Raw genomic sequence first — 27,401 nt, 5'->3', positions numbered from 1 at the left:
CGGTGCCCGCCCCCACCCACCTGCGCGCCCTCAGCCCTCCCCAAGGAACAGGTGGCCAGCGCCTCCAGTGACCAGGCCTGGGGCAGGGTGGAGCGGCTCGGGAGGGGCGGAGGCTGGGACCCCACGGGTGGAAAGCCACACCATGCATTGCTTTCCTAGATCTGTGTAATGGGGACAGACTCCCTCTGGCCTGGCCTGGCCTGGCCAGATTTTGGCTTCACATCAAGTGGGAATATTCCAAGTGGGATCTCAGGTTTCAGAGTTTCTTCACAGATTTTTGTTTTTGGTGGGTTGTGGGACTTGAACTCAAGGCCTGGGCATTGGTCCTGAGCTCTTTCGCTCAAGGATAGTGATCTACCCATCTAGCACTGAGCCACAGCAACACCGCTTCCAGTTTTCTGGGGGGTTAACTGGCTGGCTTTGGGATGCCATCCTCAAATCTCAGCCTCCTGGGCAACTAGGATGACAGGCGTCAGGCACTGGCGCCCCTAGCTATACCCAATATTTCAATCCTGCATTCAGACAAGCTTTGTTCCTCAAGCCGGCCTGTTTCCACCCTTCTGCACCAGCATGGAAACAGCTTTGTGATTTGGGACCACTAAGGCAAGGCCTTGACACTGGTAGTGACATTGCCAAGGTTCCCTCCCACCTCCATGGACTAAGCCATTACACTCACGACTCAACCTGAATGGGAACCACAGAGCAAGGCCAAGGTGGCCTGAACTGACCAGATCTTCTTGCAGCCTCAACCTGCATAGTGTAAGGCTGTTTTATTAAATACTGGTCCACAATGGACCGGTATTTCACCTTGTTTCTTAGGGATGCTGGTTACCCTCCGGCAACTAGGTAGGTAGGCCCCTTCTGACCTCTGGTTGGGTGTTGTCCCAACAACTCCTAAACTAGGGGTGGATGCTGGCCTGGCTGTCCAGTCTCGCCCTCGGAAAGATGCACCAATATTAAAGTTGGCCTAAAAAAAATACTACTCTATCTTGAAAGGGGGAATCTCATGAGGAAAAAGTGCTGTAGACTATCATGAACAGCAACAGGACAGAGGAGACACTATAACACTTTAGACTTCCAAGAATTACACAATCTTAAGGCCAGGTTACATCTCCCAGCCTGGTTGTATCTTAAGGCTAAACATGATGGGGAGGGCTCAAGCAATCCACAAGGGACTTAACACCTGGCCAATCTGCTGTGGCGGTTAACTGGTGGGAAGAGCTGTTTAAGCAAGGGCAATTTCTTTCCCTTTACCACACTTTGCTTTCTGGTTTTAAAGGATGAAGGCTGTTAGCCTTTTTTTTTTTTTTTTTTTTTGGTCAATCGTGGGGGCCTGAACTCTGGGCCTGGGCATTATCCCTCAGCTCTTCAGCTCAAGGGTAGAGCTCTACCACATTTGAGCCACAGCGCCACTTCCAGCTTTTTCTACTTATGTGTTGCTGAGGAATCGAACCCAGGGCCTCAGGCATGCAAGGCAAGCACTCTACCACTGAGCCACCTTCCCAGCCCATGTTTGCCTATTTTTAAAGAAACAGCTAAAAGTAAAAATGATCCAAATAATTAAACTAGTTTTGAAAGTGGGAAGATGGTGTGACACAGCAATGCACAGGCACTAACTGATAAAACTTTTTATTTCACTTTTGAATTTTTACACTTTTCCTGATTAGTCCATGTAAGGTGAAACTAGAACTGTTTAAAAGACATACACAAATCTAGTACATCAATAACCGGGGAATTTTCTTTTTTCTTTTTTTTTTCTATACTATTTTCACAACCACAGGTGGGTGTGCTTGCTAGGCAATGTAACCATCACAGAAGCAAACGGTAGGCAGAATACTGGTAAGGAAAAACAAGGGGCTATCAGATATACAGACAAGCTTGGTTCCACATTCACTACTGCATTTTCAAGCGCCAAGTATTAACTGCACATTTTTGTTCAGCTAAAAAGGAGTGATTTTTCTTTTTTTTTTTTCTGGTTTGTTTAAATCAGTGCATGAATTTTTCTTTTCTCAGTTCAGCATATGGACAAACGGATGGGACTCTACAGCTAGGTGGAATGTCAAAGGTAAAGGAGTGATACTGTGACACTGAGGGGCCTGGCTATTCTCTGTTGTAGTGTCCACACAACTTCCCTGTGTTCTAGGGTCTTGTTCAGACATTATCTGAGAACTGAACTGGATGAGCACACTTAGGAGCTTGGTGATAATAATTAACAAGCAGTATCAGGGCTGGTTGCAATATAAGGAGAAACCATGGATACTTAAGAGTGCTTTGCTGATTCTGATTGTGGTATGACTGAAGAGCAGTAACTGTGCCCAAAACTAGAGGAAGACAGGGCAATGGTGTCAGAAGCTCTTCTCAACTCTGAAGCAGGCTTGCTCACCCAATGTACTCACCCACTGTATCTCTTACATCCTGCCCATACAGTATAAAAAGTAAACAGAAGACAAAACATAAGCTTCCAAAAGAAAATAAACATAAGGACAAAAATTTAAAGAGGAGAAGAGTAAAAAATGGAAAGATCGTTAAATTTTAAAATTTCAAATGCCCCAAGCTAGGAAGAACCCAAAAAATGAGTACTCTTCAAGTGAGAAGCTATCTCTACAGAACGTTATTCTTAAAGGTAGCATCCAGGAAACAGAGAAAGCCATCCGTAAGACACACGGTTTTTTATTTTTCTTTTCTTCTTTTATCTAAGTGGTAATAAGGAAAAGAGATCCCTCTGATTTCACAAGTTGCAAATCAGTATCATATTGCTGTAGGAAAGGGGGTTTAAGTCACATCGTACAGGAGCACGGGACCTATTCATGGTATCACAACCAAGTTTTCTGCCACAAACAATTCTATTTTCAGGCTTTGATCCTCAGAGGAAGACTCTACATTTGTGGTCATGAACTTTTGAGTGGCAATGGCCCAAATTGGTCAAGGATCTATATGTTCCCACAGGCAGAATCACTGTGAATTACCATTAAACTTGGATGCCAAATGGTAACTGTCTCACTCCTAGTCCCAGCATTGCAATATAATCTCTATAACTTTCTGTACAACTTTACAACAGAATTGTATTTCAGTGACTATTTTGATATCAGATTAAATTTTCCAAAAAGTTATACATAATTCAGGCCTATTTTTTTCTACCAGTGAGAGTTCTGCTAAGTTACAAAACCCCATAATCACAGTGTTCAGTTTTAAAAAATTAAACATACAGTAATCCTGTCAAAGTTAATCGAAATCAAAACTTCAGAATGCCGTGGCATTTATGTGACCAATTTGTGTTTTAGATACAAATACCAGCTGTTTATCCCATGGACCATTTTTGCTAGGCAGAGGCTGTGAAAAATCGAAAGTCGACGTACAATTTTTTTTTTATCGCACAAAGGGATATATGTGGAGGGTACAGAGTGACACTGAACAGATCAGAGAGCACAACAGACATTAGTTCTCTCCCTCCCCAGCATCTCCTTCATCTCCCTGGTTCTCCGATGTCCACAGCTGCAAAACAAAAAGAAATCAATGCTATAATCAAACCAGGGCCACTAAAACTTCTAGGGGTGACCCAATCTGTACCTTATCTACCCTAACTTTAAAATTCCTTCTGTAGTACCTCAGGAATGACTGCAAAGCTCAAAATCTTAGTAGTCATATGTAACTGATTTAACAATTACATCTTTCTTTCTTTTTTTTTGTGGTACTAGGGACTGAGCCAAGGGCCTCCAAGTGTTGTACCACTTGAACTATGCCCCTAGACTTTTTGCTTTTCATTTGCTTCTGAGAGAAGAATCTTGCTAACTTTGCCAGGTGATTCTCCCATCTTGCTCCAGAGTAGCTGTGACTACAGAAAAGTATCACTGCATCCAGCTAACAATTGTACTTACAGTGAGATTGTCCCTAAGTAGCTGCATGATCAGGGTGCTGTCTTTGTAAGACTCTTCATTCAGTGTATCCAATTCAGCAATTGCTTCATCAAATGCCTAAACAAAAAGCCTTCAGTAAATCTTCAAGCTATCAGAAACACCTCTAGCTCAATTTTTTTCTGCTAATGAGTATAAGTATTATCTCTTTCATAGTACTTGGGGGATCTATTATTACTTTGTTTCAAAAAAATGTACAGTGCATGCTTATATAGCAGTAACTAGAACAAACCAAAACTCCTGTATCATAACTGTCTTGTACACAGATAAGAACAGATAACCAATGCCCAAAGCTTGATGAGAAACAACTGCCGATTTTACCTAGAATTGTTTATAACCACCCACTATAACAGTCATCAAACAAAACAAGCAAAAATCAGCAGGTGTTGAGAGAAGAAATCATAGTGTTCATACTTCATAAAAGATATAATTGTACCCCTAAAAAAATCTTTGTGCCAGGAGCTAGTGGCTCATGCCTGTAATCCTAGCTACTCAGGAGGCTGAGATCTGAGGATCATGTTTCAAAGCCACCCGGGCAGGAAAGTCAGTGAGACTCTTATCTCCAGTAAACCAGTAGAAAACTGGAAATGGCCCTGTGGCTCAAGCGGTAGAGAGAATGCCTTGAGCTGAAGAGCACAGGGACAGCGCCCAAGCCCAGAGTTCAAGCCCCACCACTGACCAAAAAAAAAAAAAAAAATCTTTGTAAAATTAATTATTTGAAGATGTTCAGGCATAAAAAGAAGTTACTAGAAAGCAAATGCATGATTCACTATGACCAGAAACTGTCCTGAGTCCTTCTCACCGTTTTTGCTAGGCTGCAGGCCTTTTCAGGAGAGTTTAGAATCTCATAGTAAAAGACGGAGAAATTTAGTGCCAGGCCAAGTCGAATTGGATGTGTAGGCTGCATTTCTTTCTTACTAATTTCAAACGCTTCCTGATATGCCTGCTGGGAGTTCGACACAGTAGCTGGAAGGAATATGAAAAATTATATATTAAGGCTAGTTTCTTTCACAGATTGCATCACACTTGATCCACTATCAAATTAGCCAACCAGGCTGAAGCAAATGATTCATCAAAATGAAAGAACAGCATTTCTGCTATTCAATTTCACATTGGCTAAATATTCTAACTCAAGTACCATATTAAATTCTTTGGAGGGGGTAAAATAGGCAATTATGATGAAGTCTACTAAAGTAATTAAGAATAGAAATAACCTTTAAGAAGATAGAAAACTGGGTGCTGGTGGCTCATGCCTATAATCCTAGCTATTCAAGAGCCTGTGAATCTGAAGAATCTTGGTTCAAATGGTTCAAGACCAATCCATGAAAAAAAATTCTTGAGACTCTGTCTTCAATCTAACCAGCAAAAAGCAAGGCTAGAAATGTGGCTCAAATGATGAGTGCCAGCCTAGCAAACACAAAGATGAATTCCCAACTCTATTAGGTATGTCACTTGGAACAAATTCAAGCCTCTATCCATAATACTGGTTTTCTTTATAGCTAACATTGCCATTATCACAATAATCCATATGGTAGAGGAATGCATTACGATGGTGGTTTCACACCACAAAATACAATAGGGCTCCCTTATTTGTATGGTTTATGTTTCCAAACTCCTAACAGATTCCTGAAACTGCAGACAGTATTAAACTGGATACAGCTCTTTGTCCATATACACATATACCAATAGTAAAATTTATGAATTAGAAAAGTAGGAAATTAACAACTAATAATTAAATAGGATAACTGTAGCAATGTACTGTAATAGAAATTTGGACTTTCTGGTCATTAAATAAAGTGAGTTACTTGAACAAAAGAACTGAATTTACAAAAGTAGATCTGATAACCAAGATGGCAACTAAGGTAGCAAGTAGCATTAGTTGTAGCAGGCAGGTAGCACCCACAGGGAAGATACTTGGGACAAATGATGATTCTTGACTTGAGGATAGCATGACATTCTATCCCATCACTCAGAACCATATATACTTTAAAAATGAATGAGTTGTACTCCTCAAAATAAGCTGCTGTGGTCTTTTTTAAGTTCTGATTCCTGTAATGTTACTGTCCATGGTGAACAAAGTAAAAACTGTTCAAACATTAAGAAAGAAGACTTACTCCACAATTGTTCAGTTTTTTTTTTTTAAATGTTACTTACTTTGTTTATTGTCTCCAGATGCCACCTCAGAAAGGTACCTAAAATAATCTCCTTTCATTTTCAAGTAGAACACCTTACTTTCTGGTTGTGTAGCGTTAGGAATAAGATATTTGTCCAACAGCTCCTAAAAAATGATTCACACTGTTAAGAATTTCAAATTGTTTCAAGATGTTTTAATTATGTTTGTGATTCAAGATACACTACCACTACCAATTTTTTGAAGATCAAAAAAAAAAAATCAATAATGTTTCCATCCAAGCCTCTAAATGTTGTTTAGCCCAGGGGTTAACAGCAGATGCCTGTATTCTTCTGTTAAAGTCACCTTGACCATCCATAAGGGGTTAATTAAAATCTAGCCATTACACTGGAGTGCTATGTAAAAATGATGGTGCAAAACTACACTGATCACATGGAAAATCTCCCAAAAGAAATCTGAGTGAAAAAAAAAATGCAAACAAAAGAAGTCTATTTTAATTCCTGTACGTGCACACAAATACATAGGGGGAAAGCCTAGAAGGATTAGGTTAATCATGGTTCTCTGGGTGATAAAAGATTAGAAGTGAATTTTTTACTTTACATTCTTCTGCTCTGTCCTTTAAACATGTACACATGTAAATTTGTATTGCTCTTGCAAGTAGGGGGAAAAATGTTTACATTGTGAGAGGGAAAAGGTCAACAATGCAGAAAACTGCCAAACACTAAGATTGGAATCAATCTGACTAGGAAACCCCTCTTCTTGTGGTAACTGTCTTTATCCATATGACCCTGGAAAGACTGCCTCATCACCCCATGCCTGTTTCCTTGGCTGTACAACTGGGGAACATAATGGCCCCCCTTCTAGGGTAGTTATGAAGATAAGTGAGCTAACATACAGAAAGTGCTTCACGCGTTGCCTGGCACATAGTAAGCACTCAAAGAGTCTAAAACTATTATTAATAATAAATTCCTTTAAACATTTATGCTTACAACAAAAGTAGTTCTGAAGGAGTCCAAGCTTCGTATACAGAGCAATATTTTCGAAGAGTTGTTTTAGAATGTGGCATCCTGAAAAACTGGTTAAGAGGCAGTAAGTACCATGCTCTTCTTCACATTCTTTCAGATGCTCTTAAAAGCTGGTCTACATTTCAGCAATTATGGAACTTTCTTGCCCTTGGAATGCATGCCATACTTCATCTGAATACCAGATGTACCTAACATTCAGGAATTAGTGCACCATTAACAAAGCCCCAAATGACCAACAGGCAACAAGTTTAGCCATGACACTCTTATCTTACACCACCAGTCTAATAAAAGAGAAGCTCAATGACAAGCTTAGCGATTAGGGGATTTGATCAGCCAAAACGACAGGATGCAAGGGGCAGTAGTCATTTTAATATTCTTTGCAGGCAGACAAGGTGTAATTCCTTATAGGTTAGGAATGGATGAGAATACTGTCTGATGGCTGACAAACTATACTGGTTTTCAAAAGAAAGGTGTCAAGGGTAGTAATTTGGAGAGGCAGCCAGCAGGGGAAGAGGTAGATCAACAAGTGTGAATTCCTTTTCCCTTCAAAGTAGCCCTCATTTTTACCTGATTTCACCTGGAAGAAAAAAAAAAGTTCCCAGTGGGCTCAGGATGTGAGGGAAGACAATATGATAATGATTTGCTCTAGGATCCGTACCCTTCCCATCCAACCCCAAACTGTGGAAAGTGGAACTCAATCACCTAACTAGAGCTTACAGAAAACACAGGGAGAAACCCCAAACCCCCTTTCATTTAACTTTGGGATATATTAGACACATGTGCCTACCCTTCAGCCAAAACCAGGGCTCTACATTTGCAAAGGCATGGCTGGGGAGAGGCTCAAAGTCAAATCAGCCCTTTATCCTCACCTACACTGGAGATGACATTGCTATGCAGACTGATTTAGCAAATACCTTATCAGTGGCTGCATCTACCTAAACTCTTGTCTATCTGCTCTTTAAAAAAAAAAAAAAAAAAGGAAGGATGTTGACTAAATGTTCCTGTTTTCCAAAGGCCTTTTAGTAAGAGAGGAAAAGTTCTCTAGAAAAGATGAACAACTTCTGGTGAGAAAAAAACAATTACGGGGCTGGGAAGGTAGCTCAGTGGTAGAGTGCTTGTCTTCATGCATGAGGCCCTGGGTTCGATTCCTCAGCACCACATAAGCAGAAAAAGCTGGAAGTGGCACTGTGGCTCAAGTGGTAGAGCGCTAGCCTTGAACTGAAGAGGTTAGCGACAGCGCCTAGGCCCATAGTTCAGGCCCCACAACCAGCAACAACAAAAAAAATAAAAAAATAAAAAAACAACTACATCATATGCATTAAAATGAATCATAGATGACTTGCAGCTCCAGTATACTCAAGACACCCCTTTCTCTCATAGGCTGTTTGAAGGTTTGCATTCGGACATTAACTATTTCAAAGACGGCCATTTAAAGCAGAAGTGCCGGCCCCTCACCAGAACGTCATTGCAGATGTCCTGTAGCTCCGCCTCGATCTTCTCACGGTACTCTTTGCCCATCTGCTGCTTCTTCTCATTCCTCTCCGTTTTCTGCTCAATGCTGGAGATAACACGCCAGGAAGAGCGGCGGGCGCCTACCACGTTCTTGTAGGCAACAGAGAGCAGATTTCTCTCTTCATTGGAGAGTTCGTGCCCCTGCTCCGTGACTGCTTTCATAGCTGCAGCCATGTCATCATAGCGCTCAGCCTGTTCAGCCAGCTTGGCTTTCTGTACCAGCTCACTTTTGTCCATGGTTGTTCCTTAGCACAAGAGCAAGAGAAAAAGAAAGCGTCAGTCCTCAGACATTCAAAGCAGCACATTCGAAAGTGAGATCTCCTTTTGCAAATGCCATCAACAATGCTGACCATATGCTGAGTACCTACAGAGTCAGGAGGTCCTTGAGGCCTCTAAATTACTTTGGTAAATTAACCTGCCCAAATTCCTATAGGAAAGGTATGTTAATAACAACCTCCCCTTTTTTTTACAGATAAAGAATTGAAGGTTTAGTTGGAGAAGGCAGGTAATATATCCTGAGTGGAAAAGGACAGAGCCAGGACTTGAACTTGATGATCTGTTCCTGCTTTTATTTTTCTCCCATTATCCTATTCTGCCTCTCCCACACACAGACTGCTTAATAACTCTTTCTTCCTAGATTTATGCTAAATATATGTCCTTTAGTTCGTTCAGTAATTGTGTGCTTTTCAAAGCGACCTTAGCTGTGACTCCCTTTCTCACTGTCCTAATTACCTGGTTTTACCAAATCTGTTTTTCCCCACAGTATAAGACAAGTCCATCTTGAAATACAAGCTACAGAAGTCATTATCAATCCCCATGGTGGCTTTGATTCAAGAACACACTGTAGAGGAGTGAACATCAAGGTGGGCAGCACTGGCTCTTCTCCTCAGAAAAACCATGAACTTGGTTAGATCACTTAACCTGAGAGTCTCTGGTTTTTTTTTTTTTGTCAGTCATGGGGCTTGAACTCTGAGCCTGGGTACTGTCCCTCAGCTCTTCAGATCAAAGCTAGTGCTCTACCTCGAGCCTTAGCACCACTGCCGGTTTTCTGGTGGTTAATTGGAGATAAGAATCTCATGGACTTTCCTGTCCAGGCTGGCCGTGAACTGCGATCCTCAGATCTCAGCCTCCTGTGTAGCTAGGATTACAGGCATGAGCTACCAGCACCCGGCTAGAGCCTCCGTTTCTTGACTGGAAATAGATTAATCATCATTTATAGAGAACAGTAATTTCTGGATAATACCTATGTAAAACGTATTACTAACCAGGAAGAGTTTATATACTGACACTTTAAAATGCCATATATCAATCAATTCCAGGGTAAAAATAGGCTAGTAGTATATGCACTACTTTAAATACTAGTACCTGTTGGGTATGTGGTTCCAAGCAGACCAATGTTGAGTTCTGCTCTAACATTACTCAAATTTACCTAAATCATGCATATAATAACTGGTCTGAGCATCTTATGGCTTGAAACCACATGAAGGATATATTAATGTCGCAGAAATTACTGTTATACACATTAATACTGCTCTTTGCCATTTGATCTCGTTTTTCCTGTGAGGCCACCTTAGTTCTGCTAAGACATCTTGTCCTTCAACAAAGCCAACTGAGCTACATGAGCTGCATAAGGCACACATGGGAATTAAAGATGTTTGTCTGGAATCCTCTAGATGAGAACTATGATTTTTCCTCCTACTGCTTATTCTCCTATATGAGACTCCTTAACTGTAAGTTATCCCTCAGCGAATCATCTCTCCCTGGTCTTGGACATCTAAAATCACAGAATGAGACTACCTATGGCAGGTATAATCTTCATACATCATTCCACAAGCTCTCTTACCCTTCCTAGCACCCATCTACCAGCTAATAGAAGTCAACAGAGAGGATGCTGTTTCCAGGCCAAAGCTGTGTAAATCTATACGTAGTTAGTTCTCCAGGCTCTGTGTTGCAGATGGGCAGTCCCTCAACAGTGGACTTCATCTCAACCTCAGGCCTAGAGTGCAGAGTATTGCAGACTGGCTGGACACACAGTGTGAAAAAGAAACTTCTAATGGGCTAAGCCAGTATGGAATAAGGCTATTTGTTAACTACAACACAAGCTTGTCTACTTTCATTCAAGTATATTAAAAATAATGTATTTGAGCTGGGCATCAGTGGCTCAGGGAGGCTGAGATCTAAGGATCTGTGATCCTCAATTAAGACCATTAGCTTCTTATCTCCAATAAATCACCCAAAAGCCGGAAGTGAAGATGTGGCAAGTGGTAGAACACTAACCTTTAACAATAAAGATCAAGAACAGCACCTAGGCCCTGAGGTTTAAGACCCAGAACTGGCGCGCACACACACACAGTATCATATATTTGTCCCCTTAAATTTATGCACTCTTTAACTGGGTGCTGCTGACTCATGCCTGTAATCCTACTCAGGAGGCTGAGATCTGAGGGCTACGGTTTGAAGCCAGTGCAGGCAGGAAAATCTGTGAGACTTATCTCCTATTTACAAGCAGAAAATCGGAAGTGGCACTGTGGCTCAAAGTAGTAAAGTGTGCTAGCCTTGAGCAAAAAAGCTCAGGACAGCTCCCCGGCCTTGAGTTTGAGCCCCAGAACCAACCTAATAAATAAAAATAAATAAATAAAATTACACACTCTCAGCTAGGCACCACTGATGGTTTATATCTGGAATCCTAGCAACTCAGGATGTTCAAGTGGTAGTACACTAGCCTTGAGCAAAAAAAGCTCAGGGACAGCACTCAGGCCCTGAGTTCAAGGCCAAGAATTCTCCCTACTTCCTGCCCTCCCCCACAAAAAAAGCTATATACTCTCTCAATATGTCAGAGAGAGAAAATAAAATCCTTGGGATTATTAGGGCTAATATCTCTCTATTAAATAGTCTTACTTCAGTTTTCCTAAAGTGCCAGGCACAGCTACCAAAAGCAGCTTTGGCCCACTCTAAAGCTTATGAAACAGCACCTGTTAACATTTTCTATGAACAATTCCAGTTAAGTTTTGACAAGAGTCAGTTCAGTCATCAAAGGAAGCATAAGGAATACCAGAGAAACAGGAAGAATTGACAAGGCTGAAGGATACCACAAAGCTTGGGCCCTACTAGGCCCCAATCTAAACCCCACACCTTCTTTCTTTCTCACACATTAAAAGTAAAAACTGAATTCTAACTATAACTTAGGACCTCCCCTCAAGTAACTTCACCTTATTTTCTAAAATAAAATGTAGCTTTCTGGCTTAAGGCCAACTATTTTAAGATTCTTTGAGATCATTACAAGAGTTTCTAGAGATTAAAATTCACCCTGTTAATATAAAAAGTCTTACCTGTTTCAAAAGTACACATACACACAGAAATAACTTAAAATCCATAGCTAAATATCCTAATGCCTACTGCTTACATAACATTTCACTTATATAACATGGATTTTGAAGTAACTAGACCAATTTCAACAGGAAGTGGGTTACACAACACCCAGCAGTTTGGAGAAGGCAGCAGATGAGGGAGAAATGAATTTGTTCCTCTTACTATATCTACAATAAATATTCCATCCACAATCTTTCCCTATTCACACTGCTTTCAGTCCCTCAAGATCTCCAGCTCCCATCCCATCTTTCCTATCAGATCTAGCTTCTTAAAACCCCAATCAGGACAATTCTGCCCCACGTTTTGGTTCCTGCTGTGGATGGCAGTCAGTTTCCTCTCCTGTCAGTGAAAGTTTGCCAATGTACCTTCCTAGATTTCTCTCACAACAAGCCTTCCACACAGTATATGCTTCAGGCAAAAAGGTTACCTTACATACAAAAGTGTGCTGTTTGGTCTTGACTCACTAAGTCAATCTCTCTTCCTGGAATGGCCTTTCCCATTGACAAACTAGAGTTCTCCAGACCATAGCTTCAACACTATCCCCAATATGAAGCCTTTCTTATGCCAACTCTGAGCCACATCATTTCTAGACCCCCTACCCACATAGTAAGGCACCTCAAATGTGACCAATACCACCTGCTGAAATAGTATTTTGGACATGAAGAGTTTAAAAAAAAAAACCACTTGGTTTTGCTGATGGTGTTCTGCCGTGCTGAGAACTGAACCCATGCCTAGGCAAAGGCACTCTGCCACTAAACTGTATCTCAGGGTCTTGAACTGTCTCCAGCCCTGCTTTGTTGCCATCTTTTTTTTCGGGTGGTGGGATGGGGGGGGAAGGGGCTTGAATTCTGGGCCTGTGTGCTGTCCTTGTGCTCTTCAGCTCAAGGCGAGCGCTCTACCACTTGAGCCACGCACTTCTGGTTTTCTGGTGGTTAATTGGAGTTAAGAGTCTCTCAGACTTTCCTGCCCAAGCTGGCTTTGAACTGCAATTCTCAGATCTCAGCCTCCTGAGTGGCTAGGATTACAGGCGTGACCCACCAGCGCCCAGCTTATTGCCCTTTTTAAAAAGTAGCTACCTGATATTGGGCAGTGGCTCACACCTGCCATCCTAGCTACTCAGGAGACTGAGGTCTGAAGACTGAGGTTTGAGGCCAGCCAGAGCAGGAAAGTCCATGAGACTCGTATGTGGCTCAACTGGTAGAACACTACTAGCCTTGAGCAAAAAAGCTTAGGGACAGTGCCTGGGCCCTTAGTTCAGGACCCAGGACTAGAGAATGCACAGGAATGCAAAGTAGCTACCAGAAAATTTTAAATTACATATGGCTGGCATTCTATTTCTATTGGACAGCACTGTTTTAAGATAAAAATATTCGCCAGGCGCTGGTGGATCACACCTGTACTAGCTACTCAGGAGGTTGAGATATGAGGATCAAAGTTCAAAGCCAGCCTGGGCAAGAAAGCCCTTGACTCTTATGTCCAATTAACCACCAGAAAACCAGAGGTGGCACTGTGGCTCAAGTGGTTAGAGCACTTGCCTTGAGCTGAAGAGCTGAAGGACAGGGCCCAGGCTCAGAGATCAAGCCCATGACCGACAAAAAAAAAAAAAAAGATAAAAATATTCTCCCAGGGCTGAGAAGGTGGCTTAGTGGTAGAGTGCTTGCCTAGCATGCATGAAGCCCTGGGTTCAATTCTTTAGTACCGCATAAACAGAAAAGGGGGGAAGTGGTGGCTGAGGCTCAAGTGGCAGAGTACTAGCCTTGAGCAAAAGAAGCTCAGGGACTTGCCCAGGCCCTGAGTTCAAGTCCCAGGACTGGCCAAAAAAAAAAAAAAGAAAAGATTTCGGGCTGGGAAGGTGGCTCAGTGGTAGAGCGCTTGCCTTGCAGGCATGAGGCCCTGGGTTTGATTCCTCAGCACCACATAAACAAAAAGAAAAAAGCCAGAAGTGGAGCTGTGGCTCAAGTGATAGAGCGCTCGCCTTGAGCTGAAGAGCTGAGGGATAGCACCTAGGCCCAGAGTTCAGGCCCCATAACCAGGCCCAAAAACAAAAGCAAAAAAAAAAAAAAAAAATCTCCCAAAGACTTTCATCTATAACAGTCATAATGCCTTACCATTTTTCTTTAGTATTAAAGTTACTCCTCTATTTCTTTCTTTCTTTTCTTTTTTTTTTTTTTTTGGGTCCGGTCGTGGGGCCTGAACTCTGGGCCTGGGCGCTGTCCCTCAGCTCTTCAGCTCAAGGCTAGTGCTCTATCACTTGAGCCACAGGGCCACTTCCAGCTTTTTTTTCCTGGTTATGTGGTGCTGAGGAATTGAACCCAGGGCCTCAGGCATGCAAGGCAAGCGCTCTACCACTGAGCCACCTTCCCAGCCCCACCTCTATTTCTTAGGTGCCTTCCTAAATCATAAGCTCCTTTGGAGTGCATCTGCCTGCTACAGCACTCTGTACATTATTTATATGAACAAATACCTGCTAAAGGAAATGAAAACACATTGAAATTAAGAATCACTCAAATTTGGTACTATTCTTTTTTCCCCAATAATCCAAAGTTCCTATTCTTCACAAATGTGAATTTTTCGTTGAGTGATGAGAGCTAGACTGTTTTATGGTTTCCCATGTGTGTGTCCTCAAAAGAAAGCATTTGACCCTCCCCCCATACACATTTTATGCCTAGAACCATTAAGCACAAAACTCATGCTCAAATATGTTGTTAACTTTTACAAAACTCATCATTTGTTTTTTTTTGGTTTTTTTTTTTGGGGGGGGGGGGTCCGGTCGTGGGGCCTGAACTCTGGGCCGGGGCACTGTCCCTCAGCTCTTCAGCTCAAGGCTAGCACTCTACCACTTGAGCCACAGCGCCACTTCTGGCTTTTTTCTTATGTGGTGCTGAGGAATCGAACCCAGGGCCTCGAGCATGCAAGGCAAGTACTCTACCACTGAGCCACCTTCCCAGCCCACAAAACTCATCATTTGTAAAGCAGAGAACACAAACTACTTATGTGTGGTACAGCAGAAAAGCAACAGTATTGTGTGCCTGAGCAATCTGTCACAACACAACATTAAGAGCTTGCTAAACCCCACTCTTCCAATTTATAAAACTTCGCTGAGGAAGCAGTATCTCCTTCAGAAGAGTTGCTATGAGCACAAGGTACAGGGAATTGCGTGGAAACACTTCTTTTAAAATGCCTGCTGCACAAATTGAAGTAATATTACTCCTCTCACATTACTGTTTTAGCCCACAGAATGTGGATTCTTTTTAAAATGTACAATTGAAAAAGAACTGGTGGGGGTGTTAGTTCAGTGGTAAATGCATAGCATGAGCCAAGACCTTGAATACAATTTGTGGTGAGGGAGGTAGATGTGGTACTGTGATTTGAACTCAGGATCTGGCACCTACTAAGAAGGCATTCTACCACTTGAGCTATGCATACCCTTCAGCCCTAGACAGAGATCAATCGATCTTAACTATACAATTCTATAAGGCAAAATTTTACATTAATTTTGCATACAAAGCATGTTATTAACCTAACACTCAGTCCCTAAACGAACTTAACTCTAAAATTTGAACTGTGGTTCTCTACCACTGAACTTTGTCTCTAGCCTTGCTCTTTGCTAGGCAATTAAGAGTTGGGAGTCTTGTGGACTTTTCTGTCTTTGAAGTGCCAGCCTCTGGATCCTAGCCTTCTGCTTGAGCCACAAGTACATAGCTTTCTTCTGGAACTTCTTACTTTTTTCTTATTGGTTGTGGGGCTTGAACTCAGAGCCTAGGCACTGTCCCCAAGCTTCTTTGTGTTCAAGACTAGTGCTCTACCACTTGAGCCACAGTGCCACTTCTGGTTTTCTAATGGTTAACTAGAGATAAGAGTCTCAAGGACTTTCCTGCCCTGTTTTGGCTTCAAACCAGGACCTTTAGAACTCAGCCTCCCAAAAAGCGAGGATTCTAGGTGTAAGCCACTGGCACCTGGCTTTGAAACTCTTTTTTCTTTTTGTAGGCTGTGGAGCTTGAACTCAGGGCCTGGTGCTGTCCCTGAGCTCTTTTGTGCAAGGCTAGCATTCTACCACTTTGAGCCACAGCTCCACTTCTGGTTTTCCGGTGATTAGTTGGAGACAAGAGTCTGTCTCACAGACTTTCATACCGGCTAGCTTCAAACCATAATCTTCAGATCTTAGCCTCTTGAGTAGCTAGGATTATAGATGTGAACTACTAGCACCTAGCTGAGAACTTTTATTTGTTTCCTCAAAAAGCTAAAAAAAAAAAAGACTATAGTTGTGACCAGGCCTGACATCAATACAACAGTCAAAACACTAGCACAGACAAACTCATTAGTGATTGCAGGGGAGTCTAGACCTGCAGTGAGCCACGAGATTTTTCCCTGTACTGGCACACTTGAGGAAGATATGGAAACACTGAGAGCAAAAGTTCTCAAGCATACCCACATGATGAGAATACCCACATGATGATATACCGAAGATGGATGTCACAACTTGTTCTAAGCCACTGGACTCAGTGCACTGTTACAGGACTGCAAAGCATTTGCTGACATTGTAGCAACCACTTGGTGAAATACTAGAAACAATCTAGATATCTAACAATAGGAGAATGGTTAGAGAAAAAGAGACAGATGGTACAAAACTGCATAGCCATCAAAATAAGGCATTCAATGAGAAAGATGTATTTAAAAGAGCTATAAATGACAGGCAGAAAAAGCTGCACAATATAGTGTTTCATTTTTGTAAAATATGCTCCAAAGAACATATACAATCAGAAAAGTTAACACCAAATGGCTAATGATTATTTTTCTAGTCTATCTCTGGGTAATAACATTTCTATAATCCTCATTTTTCACCTTTTAAAATTTCTTTGATGGCTGGGAATGTGGCTTAATGATAAGAGTGCTTGCTAGCATGCATGAAGCCCTGGGTTTGATTCCTTACTACTACATAAACAGAAAAAGCCAGAAGTGGCGCTGTGGCTCAAGTGGTAGAGTGCTAGCCTTGAGCAAAAGAAGCTCAGGGACGGTGCCCAGGCCCTGAGTTCAAGCCCCAGGACTAGCAAAAAAAAAAAAAATTCTCATTTTTTTTCATTTTTTTTTTTTTTTTGGGGGTCCGTCGTGGGGCCTGAACTCTGGGCCTGAGCGCTGTCCTTCAGCTCTTCAGCTCAAGGCTAGCACTCTACCACTTGAGCCACAGCGCCACTTCCAGCTTTTTTCTTTTTGCTTATGTGGTGCTGAGGAATCGAACCCAGGGCCTCAGGCATGCAAGGCAAGCGCTCTACCACTGAGCTACCTTCCCAGCCCCAAAAGAGGTACTTTTTCTTTTTTCTTTTTTTGTCGGTTGTGGGGCTTGAACTCTGGGCCTGGGCGCTGTCCCTCAGCTCTTCAGCTCAAAGCGAGCGCTCTACCACTTGAGCTACAGCGCCACTAAAAAAAAAATTCTTTAAATTTTTTTTTCTGGTTGTGGGACTTGAACTCAGGGCCTGGATGCTGTCCCTGAGCTTGTTTGATCAAGGCTAGTGCTCTACTATTTGAGACATAGCACCACTTCCAGTTTTTGAGTGGTTAATTAGAAATAAGTCTCATGGGGACTTTTCTGCCCAAACTGGCTACCAACCACGATCCTCAGATCTCAGCCTCCTGAGGTAGATAGGATTATAGGCGTGAGCCACTGGTGCCTGGCAGGTATGGTTTTGTTGTCTGAAACATAATCTCACTATGTAGCCCTACTAGCCTAGAACTTTTTGATTCTCCAACCTCTTGATTGCTGGGATTACAAACATGCATGCACTACATTCGGTAGCTTTTTAAAAAAGTGACTGAAGTGCCAGGTGCTGGTGGCTCATGCCCTATAATCCTAGCTACTCAGGAGGCTGAGATCTGAGGATTGAGGTTCAAAGCCAGCCTGGGCAGGAAAGTCTGTGAGACTTATCTCCAATTAACCACTAGAAAACCGGAAGTGGTGCTGTGGCTCAAGTAGTAGAGTGCTTACCTTGAGCTGAAGAGCTGATGGACAGTGCCCAGGCCCAGAGGTCAAGCCCCATGACCAATCCCCAAAAAAAAAAAAAAAGTGACTTAAGAATCCCAACTACTTGGGAGACCAGCTTCAGCAAAAAGTTAAGAGTTCATCTTAACAAAATTAAAGCCAGGAGAAGTTAAGGTATCTCTCAAGAGGTAAAGCATCAAGCCCTGAGTGAGAAAGCCAAATCAGAATACAAGGCCAGTAACAGTACAGGTGTACGTGTACGCGCGCGCGCGCACGCGCGCACACACACGCACACCCACACGCACACACACACGCACACACGCGCACACACACGCACACACACGCACACACGCGCACACACGCGCACACACACACACACACACACGCACACACACACACACACAGAGCCAGGTGTGGTGGTACACACAGAAATCCTAGTTTTCCAACCAAGAGGCTGAAGGCAGGAGGATTATGGTCTAAAGCTAGCTGGGCAAAAATCAAGACAGCCTATGTGAAAGATAACCTAAAGCAAAAAGGACTAGAATCAATTCAAGTGGTAAAACATTTGCCTAGAAAGTGCAAGGTAAGTATAAGGCCAAGTTCAAACCTCTATACTATAAGGGGATGGGAGAAGAACCATTACTGCAGAGAAACAGCTATGATTTTTTTTTTCCTGTAGTGCTGGGGATCAAACCTAGGACCTTGCACATGCCAGGCAAGCAGACTTCCTGAGAAATAGTTCTAAATGTGCCCACAAAATAACAGAGTATCTGTAAATAACCTAGCTCCTCATTTTAGTTCTTTGCTTAAGGGACATTTTTTAATAATGTTCAAAATTCAGACATCATTTTGCAGTGGCCACAGTAGATATCTAAGGACAAAGACAAAAAAAAATGATAATCTATCACTAGCCTATACTTTTAAAAAGGCATGAAAGAGATGGTTTTTAGAGACATTTTCACCTACGTTTTGTTTTCAAGGAAAAGAAGGAACATATTCAATTCTAATAGTTAATTTATTTCTTTATGTCAGGCCTGGGTACTGTCCCTGAACTTTTTTTTTTTTTTTTTTTTTTGGGGGTGTGTGTGTGTGTGTGTGCTGGGGCTTGAACTCAGGGCTTGGGCACTGTCCCTAAGATTCTTTTGCTCAAAGCCAGCATTCTTACCAGTTGAGCCACAGCACCACTTCTAGCTTTTTCTGTTTATGTAGTATTAAGGAATCTAACCAGGGTTTCATGCATGCTAGGCAAGCACTCTACCACTGAACCACATTTCCAGCTCCTCCCCCTCCCCGAGTTTTTTTGCTCAAGGCTAGTGCTCTACCATTTGAGCCATGACTCCACTTCCATTCTTAGTAGTTTGTTGGAATAGACTTTGCTGCCTGGGCTGGCTTCAAACCACAATCCTTAGATCACACCTTCCTGAGTAGCTAGGATCTAATACACTTTAACTGAACTTAACTGTTAGATATTTACAATGAGGATTCTGTTATCAATTATGTACCAGGAATTTTCCCAAGCTTTATATAAAATAAGCCAGGTGCTGGTGGCTCATGCCTGTAATCCTAGCTACTCAGGAGGCTGAGATCTGAGGATCCCGGTTCAAAGCCAGCCCAGGCAGGAAAATCTGTGAGACCACCAGAAAACTGTAAGTGGCCCTATGACTCAAGTTGGTAGAATGCTCATCTTGAGCTGAAGAGCTCAGGGACAGCACCCAGACCCAGAGTTCAAGCCCCACAACCGACAAAAAAATAAAAAATAAAAAAGTGTGTGTGTGTATGTTTTTAGAAACATAGTTGTTTCTAGAAAACACTTGTTTTATACATATAACAAATACAGGCTCCTTAAAGGAACCAAGTGATATTTTCCATACCTCCATAATAGAACTTTTCTACTCATCTCCTCAGTGATAGAAGCAGAGATTAATAGGTACCAAGTGAGATTATGTAGTAAAATGCCTATAAAGTACACAGGCTCTTAGGCAAATACCTTTACCCTTAATTCTCAGTACAAAATATAATTCATAGAATCCAATGAGTGTTGCCATAACTGTAAAATGAAAATCAGTATTCCCAAGAACTCTAAATTATTCACTGAGAGTTGAAAAGAAATTTCATGAGTATGACCATCTCCTCTGAGAATTTAACTCTAATGGTAGAAATATCAGAAGGCAACAGATTTAAAGGGACAATGCTTCTCTTGGAAAAGCAAGCAGGTAGAAGTAAAGACATTTAGTCTAAAAGGATATGAGCCCTAACTTGTTTTATGGTTGATAGGGATTTATAGAAAAAAACTACTAGAAAGAAAAACCCAGAGTGGATAAAAAAATGAGGGAAATTAACAATCCATAAGGAAAAGTTTCATTGTGGTAAGGAACTAACCATAAATTCTGAAGAGCATTTCTTGTACCACACATAGAGCATCTTTAGTACCATAAAGCAGATTACAGCTCTAGAAACACTGCTGAAGGAAACTCATGCCAAGCTACTGCAAGAGAGAATGACAGTCAGTGGGACCAGTTGGTTAGTGGGTGTTACCCAGAAAAAGTTAAGTACTCCCAGCTCTCAAAGAAAACTACTCATTGAAAAACACCTACTCTAAAAATGTCTGTGTGCTGTTCCACACACAAAATTTGGTGTCCTAAAATACATTTAATTCCATTCAAACATTTGCAGGTTCTTTGTTAGGACAGAAACACAGCATATCTGAAATATAGTCATTAACTTTCTGTCCAATGAATACTGAACTGTGATGAAATTGTACCCTTACTTTGAAACCTCTTCCTTTTCCACCTAAGTTGTTGAATATCATTGTAGATTATATCCAGTGAGTCAACTGAAACAATTATGGTGTTAAGTGATTTGTCAAAGGTCACATAATAGCATATATTACAATAAATGGATCTCTTGGCTTTAAGTGATCAATCCAGAAAAACAATATGCTAATTCTGACCCATAAAGACAGCCTAATTAGCTGACTTTATCAACTAGATTTCAAAGTTTGGGGCCCACCAATATATGAAGCTACCCTGTCCAATATACCAGAACCACACACCAATTCCCTAAGTGAATTGACAACTGGTGTGTTTTCTCATTGCTAAGATAGGCAAAGTTATCTAATAAGATTCTCAGAAGGGGGATGGGAAGGTGGCTCAGTGGTAGAGTGCTTGCCTTGCATGCATGAGGCCCTGGGTTGATTCCTCAGTACCACAAAAGCAAAAAGAAAAAAGCCAGAAGTGGTGCTGTGGCTCAAGTGGTAGAGCGCTAGCCTTGAGCTGAAGAGATGAGGGACACTGCCCAGGCCCAGAGTTCAGGCTCCACGACCGGACCCCCTCAAAAAAAAAGATTCTCAGAAGGAATAAATCTGATCATAACAAAAAACTTGTAGCGCTCGCCTTGAGCTGAAGAGCTGAGGGACAGCGCCCAGGCCCAGAGTTCAAGCCCCACGACCAACCAAAAAAAAAAAAAAGAGTCACAATTTTAGCCGGGCGCTGGTGGCTCACGCCTGTAATCCTAGCTACTCAGGAGGCTGAGATCTGAGGATCGCGGTTCAAAGCCAGCCCGGGCAGGAAAGACTATGAGACTCGTATCTCCAATAAACCACAAGAAAACCGGAAGTGGTGCTGTAGCTCAAGTGGTAGAGCGCTCGCCTTGAGCTGAAGAGCTGAGGGACAGCGCCCAGGTCCAGAGTTCAAGCCCCACGACTGACCAAAAAAAAAAAAAAAAAAAAAAACAAAACTTGTAGCCATCTGTGTACTCTATGAACAAATGAACAGCAGCCATAGTGTATTCCACACCAAAGTTTACAAATGGTCAATGAGTGAAAGGACACTCCATCCACCCTACTTCTTTTATATCCAGACTTGTTTCTTTAATGATTTTACTACCAAGGTTTGAACTCAGGGCCTCAAGACTATTCAGCTTAAACTCTTACCACTTTGAGCCATATCTCAGCCCAAGTTTTTGCTGGTATTTTGGTGATATCTCAAAGACTTTTCTGCCCATGTTGGCTTTGAATCCTCTGGATCTCAGCTCCTGTGTAACTAGGAATACAGGTGTGAGCCACCAATGACTGACTCTTTTAAAAGGCACTAGTTACTTATGCCCATATCTAAATAGCACTTAACACAGTGTTCTGTAAATATCTGTCAGCTCCTATGCTAGGTTGCAAGCTTAAGGAAGAAATTCGCTTTACCTCTGGACACACCATGTCTACCACAATGAGTGCAAGGCACTTCATCAACTGATGCATTTTTTTTTTTAAGTGAACAAGCTGTTATTTCTCATATAGACACAGACAGGAAGACCACATCTGACTAGAAAACAGACTATATACACAGCCCACCTAAAACTACTTCTTAAAAAGAGCCATCTCAGATTTGTTTTTTTTCATTTGCCAATGGTAATATTGATTCAAACTGGGCTTCAATAAGTCCTTGAAACACTTTCCATCCACCTCCATTCCAAAAGCCAACCAACACATGCAATCTCTACTCAGGCCATGGTTCAAGGACAGCACAAGAAAAAAGTGAGAACTCATCTCAGCAAATAACTGGATACAGTGGCTCATACCTATAATCCAAGTTTGAAGGAGGCCCAAGGTCAGGCTGCCCCCAACCAGAAGGGCTGGAGGTACGGCTCAAGGAGCTTTTTCTGGTAATGTGATGCTGAGGAATCAAACCCAGGGCCTCATGCATGCAAGGCAAGTACTCTACCAGTGAGCCACCTTCCCAGCCCCTGCAACACAGTCTTCTAATGACCAATCATGATTCCCCATGCTTACTTAAGAAAAAGGTACAGGGGCTGGGAAGGTGGCTCAGTGGTAGAGTGCTTGCCTTGCATGCCTGAGGCCCTGGGTTCAATTCCTCAGCACCACATAAGCAAAAAGAAAAAAGCCAGAAGTGGTGCTGTGGCTCAAGTGGTAGAGCGCTAGCCTTGAGCTGAAGAGCTGAGGGACAGTGCCCAGGCCCAGAGTTCAGGCCCCACGACCGGACCCCCCCCAAAAAAAAAAAAAAAAGAAAAAGGTACAATAGTTCTTTTCAAAGAATCATGCAAGGTTGGCATTACAGTATATGCCAAAAACTCACAAAGTAAGCTTTAAATAAGGTTCTCATATTCTCAGAGGGCTAACAATAATAATGATAGGACTGTTGTCTATTTTAGCTTTCAATCTGTTTGTCTTGGTCAAGGCCATTCAGAAATAACTCTCCTTGTTGGGTCTCTTAGGGAAAAAAAATGAAATAAACAACCAGGACAGGAAAACTTACATAATAAAGAACTACCCAGAATTTTTTAAAGTCAACTAAGCTATAATCTTCTGGAATAACTTGTTTTTTTTATGAGGCCATTCATCTCATTACAAACATTAGAAACATGTTACTGTGCCTCTGAACACACACATCAGAGGAAATAAGGGACTACCTTCAATCTTTTTTTTCCTTCTTTAGCATTCTTTTTTCAAAAAATACCCTCAGAATTCAGCTCCAATGGTTAGTTTTTCCATTATGACATGCGGATGACTACTAGGATAATCATGTAGTGATCAGGAAGATATTCATGTAGTGATCAGGACAGTTTCTAAGGCTTGGAAGTTAATACATACCACCATAATTTCCTGACCCTAACTATAGTGTTATAGTCACCCTAGAAAAAATATAAACCAAGGTACTTTAAAAAGCCTCTTTATAATCCAATTTTAGTTTTCAAATCTATGCTTATTTTAGGAAAACTGCTTTGTCTGATGCCACAGAAAAGCAGGTAGTAAAACAGGATGTAATAATTTTAGAATTTTCTACTTATATATTATATTCCCTTATGTACTATAGTCCCTCAACTCAAAGAACATATAAAGTTTAAATTAATGATAGCCATAATCAAATTCTATTCAATGAAACAACCAGGACTATATGCCACAAAGTACTGATGAACTTTTTCCCTAGTATGAAGCAAGTACCAGAAAAACTGGATTTTCACCAGCTTGCTTCCTAATGAGTATTATCATCTCCACAGGCCTAGATGGGTTTGTCCACTCCCAACAAGTCACATTCTAACTAGCTTCAAATTAGTTAAAATTCCAGTTTTTAAGGGTATGTGTGTGTTGGTATTGGGGATTGAACTTAGGGCTGGGTGCTGTCCCTTAGCTTTTCTTCTTAAGGCTGGCACTTCACCACTTGAACCATAGCTCCACTTCCAGCTTTTTGCTGATTAATTGGAGATAAAAATCTAACAGATGTTTCTGCCCAGGCTGGCTTCAAACTGAAATCCTCAGATATCAACCTGCTGAATAGCTAGGATTACAAGTGTGAGCCATTGGCACAGGGCCTAAAATTCCATTTTTAAACACATTAAAATAAAAATTAAGAACTAAGTGGCATTTACATCAAAGACAGAGTATGTTCTACAACATCTACAAATCTCATTCCTAACAGCCAGACCATCTATGATTGGGTCTTGAATCCAGCATTTACCTTGTACTGGTGTTTGTGTCCTTGGAAAAATTCTCTGCACTTGTTTCTTTATCTGTAAAATGAAGCTAAAAGTACTTACCTCTTATTGGCAGTTAGAAGACTCAGTTAATATATATGAGGAAGTAAGAAAAAAGTCGGGCACATAGTAAGCACTACAAACAGTAGCTGTTATGACTATTGTCTAATTAGCTTGTGCTATAGCAGTTGGTGAACAAGTCATAATGGATACTGTATGTGTCCATACTATACAGCATATATACTATGCCTAATTTAAATACAGATTCATCCAGTTATTAAAAATCTATGGGATAAAGTCCCGTAAGGGGATGGGTATTAAGTCACAGTTAGACAAGGAGAGAGGAAGAAGTTTTGGTGTGCTATTACACAGTATGGTGATTACAGATAAAAAGAATGCAAAATAGATCTCAAAAGCCTGGAAGAAAGAACTTTGAATGTTTTCATATAAATGATGTTTGAAGAGAGATATGTTTTAATTTTATTCAAACATAACACAATGTATGTGTACACATATATATAAATATCACATGGTATTCACCAATATGTACAATGTTTTTATCTATCAGTTAAATTTTATTTAAAACATTAAAAAATCTACGTGCCAGATGCTTCGTTTAGTCTATCCCAACATATCAAACACTATCTTACCATCTGCACTTACAGTTGAGAATTGACTGAGAAAAACTACATTTGCTATACGTAGCATAAAATTGTTTTTTTCAATGTAACATGTACAAAAATGATGCTGGGTTTTTATCAAAAAAATGCTGGATCTTATCAGAATGTGACTAGAGGAAAAAAGAAAACCTATAACAAAATCAAAAGCTTGTATTTCACAATTCACAGTTTGTGAAAAAGTCTCATGACAAATCTGGAGACAAGGAAACTAAGACTGAATAACAAGCTGAAGATCACAATGATATACTGCAGGCAAGAACTAAAACCAATTTACCTAACTGCAGCTTCAGTACTGCTTCTAGATCTACAGCCAAGTGGGGAAAATGCACTTTTTGCAGCAGTCCAAATCTCTGGAGACACTGCCTAGGGAGCTAATGTCAAGGGAATTTTCTCAGCCCAATTTTATAGAGGCTGCCTCCCTGATCTATAGAGCTCCAATTCTAAAATGGCTTCAATACAACACAGGCACTGCATGATGGGAAGCGTACAGAAGATTATAGGGTAGGAGCCATACTCCAGGGGCTGTCAGTCCATAAATATTTGCTACCGATGAAAGAGGATATTCAATATGAAACTAGGTCCGTGGTTTAGGTCAAATCACCTCATTTCTTATAAAGACTTCATCTGTATGATGGAGTGAATGGTTTAGCTCATTGAAGACAGAAGCAAAGAAAATAATTCTGCAGTTGCCACTGGATCTTAGCCTTCCATTTTGAGGACCAGACTTAAAAATGTAACCTGGGCTATGTAAAACCACTATGTTTTGCACTCACTGTGTTGGGTGCTGCTAAGAACATGGATGGAAGAAACATGAGGGTCCAGACAACCCTAAGTAAGAAATCGGGTCCAATGGGATCAGTCAAGAAGAGATTCAGTAAGAACCAAGTAATATTAATATAAATTTCCGACAGAAAAAGTGCAAAGAGCTGAGTAACTCCCATATATTCAGTTCTATAAACTACCCAGATGTGTGGTTTCCTATGAACAAGTGAGACACTAGAAGTGAAGACAATTTCCTTGTTCTAAGGGCTTTCTGAGACACCATATTCATAATATCATCTTGTCAATTCCATCTCCCACACAGGACACGCAAAATCATAGCATGTAGCCTTACCAAAGAGAAATGCAGTGAAGGCAAGAACAAGAAACATGCATTTTTAAACAGGAATGATGGCAAATTGTCTAACCAATACTGCCACCTCTGAAAACCCCATTACATGCAAGTTCTCCATTTGCCCACAGTGCTCCTCTGAAGAAAAGGTCCACATGCTTCCCACCCCTTCCCCAATATCATCGAAGCCATTAGGCAAATTTCAAACAGGGGGAAAAAAAATGTTTGTGGGGGAATTTGGGGCGAACAAGGGTACAAAGATCCCGACGTTAAATGGTGATAAATGCCATGGGGAAATATCCAATTCTCAGTCTCTTAATTTTTCCTGGGGATCTGGGGCCGGCTCGGTAGCCGGTTCTAACTGATCCATTTCTTGATTCAAACCTCAACCCCGCTGTTCTTCCCAGGGAATCTCGGATGGATCCTACCAGCTTTCAAAAACAAGGAGGAGCTGACGAAAAAGCTTTACTGCAAAGTGGGAGGAGGGATCCCCTCCTGCTGTTCCCCAAGGTTAAACCCCTTACTCATCCCGGGCATTGGGGCTCCAGAACTCGCCCACGTTTGGTTAACATTTCAATTTCTGGAGGCCACCAAGCAAGGAGCAAGGGGTGACAGAGCTGAGAGGGATGGTTGGGGCCGATCGAGGAGCGGGGAAGGGTCGCCCGAGACCGAAGCTAGGCACTGAGGGGACGTGCGGGGTTCAGGACCCGTCTGCGGTGCGGGGCCCGACGGCCCCTCCCAGCGCGGTGCGGAGCCGCACCCCGCCCGCAGGGCAGGACGGCAGGCGGCGAGGGAGGCCCGGGCTAAGGCAGGAGGCGACGGGCCCGGCCCCGGAAACAGGGAGGGGCCGCGGCGAGGCCGGGCCCGCGCCACGGGCAGCCGCGCGGGACTGAGGCGGCCCTCACGCCGCTACCCCGGGGCCGCCAGCCGGGCCACCGAAGCCTCGAGAGGGGCTTCGAGATGGGGCCCCCGGGGGCCCCGGACGGACCCCGCGCCACATTTACCGTGGGAGGGTTCCAGGGGGCAAAGGCGCTTCCAACGAAGCTTTAAGGGCGGCGACCGCTTTCTTCCCAAGCCCACTCTTCAGGAGGCGGCACGGGTGGCTGCAGTGGCGGCGACGGCGGCGGCGGCGACAGCTACCACGGCTCCGAAATCGGTGGCGGCAGTGGCGGTAGCTCCACTTCCGCTCCGGCCACCACTTCCGCTCC

General features: G+C 42.2%; 1 protein-coding gene across 1 annotated transcript; it reads right to left on the bottom strand.

Moving 5' to 3' along the window:
• Window positions 1-1,979: 1,979 nt before the first annotated feature.
• Window positions 1,980-27,401, bottom strand: Ywhab (tyrosine 3-monooxygenase/tryptophan 5-monooxygenase activation protein beta). The gene is made up of 6 exons (XM_042694320.1): window positions 27,198-27,401; window positions 8,523-8,825; window positions 6,066-6,189; window positions 4,714-4,877; window positions 3,876-3,971; window positions 1,980-3,492 (listed from the first exon to the last, which is right to left on the bottom strand). The coding sequence occupies exons 2-6, from the start codon at window positions 8,814-8,816 to the stop codon at window positions 3,436-3,438; spliced, it is 735 nt and encodes a 244-aa protein (XP_042550254.1). The 5' UTR covers window positions 8,817-8,825; window positions 27,198-27,401; the 3' UTR covers window positions 1,980-3,435.

Source organism: Dipodomys spectabilis, unplaced genomic scaffold (genome assembly GCF_019054845.1).
Source record: "Dipodomys spectabilis isolate Male_0828 unplaced genomic scaffold, ASM1905484v1 ptg000175l, whole genome shotgun sequence".
Classification (NCBI taxonomy): Eukaryota; Metazoa; Chordata; class Mammalia; order Rodentia; family Heteromyidae; genus Dipodomys; species Dipodomys spectabilis.
Note: the sequence above shows the minus strand (reverse complement) of the source record. Positions and strands in the feature narration are given on the sequence as shown.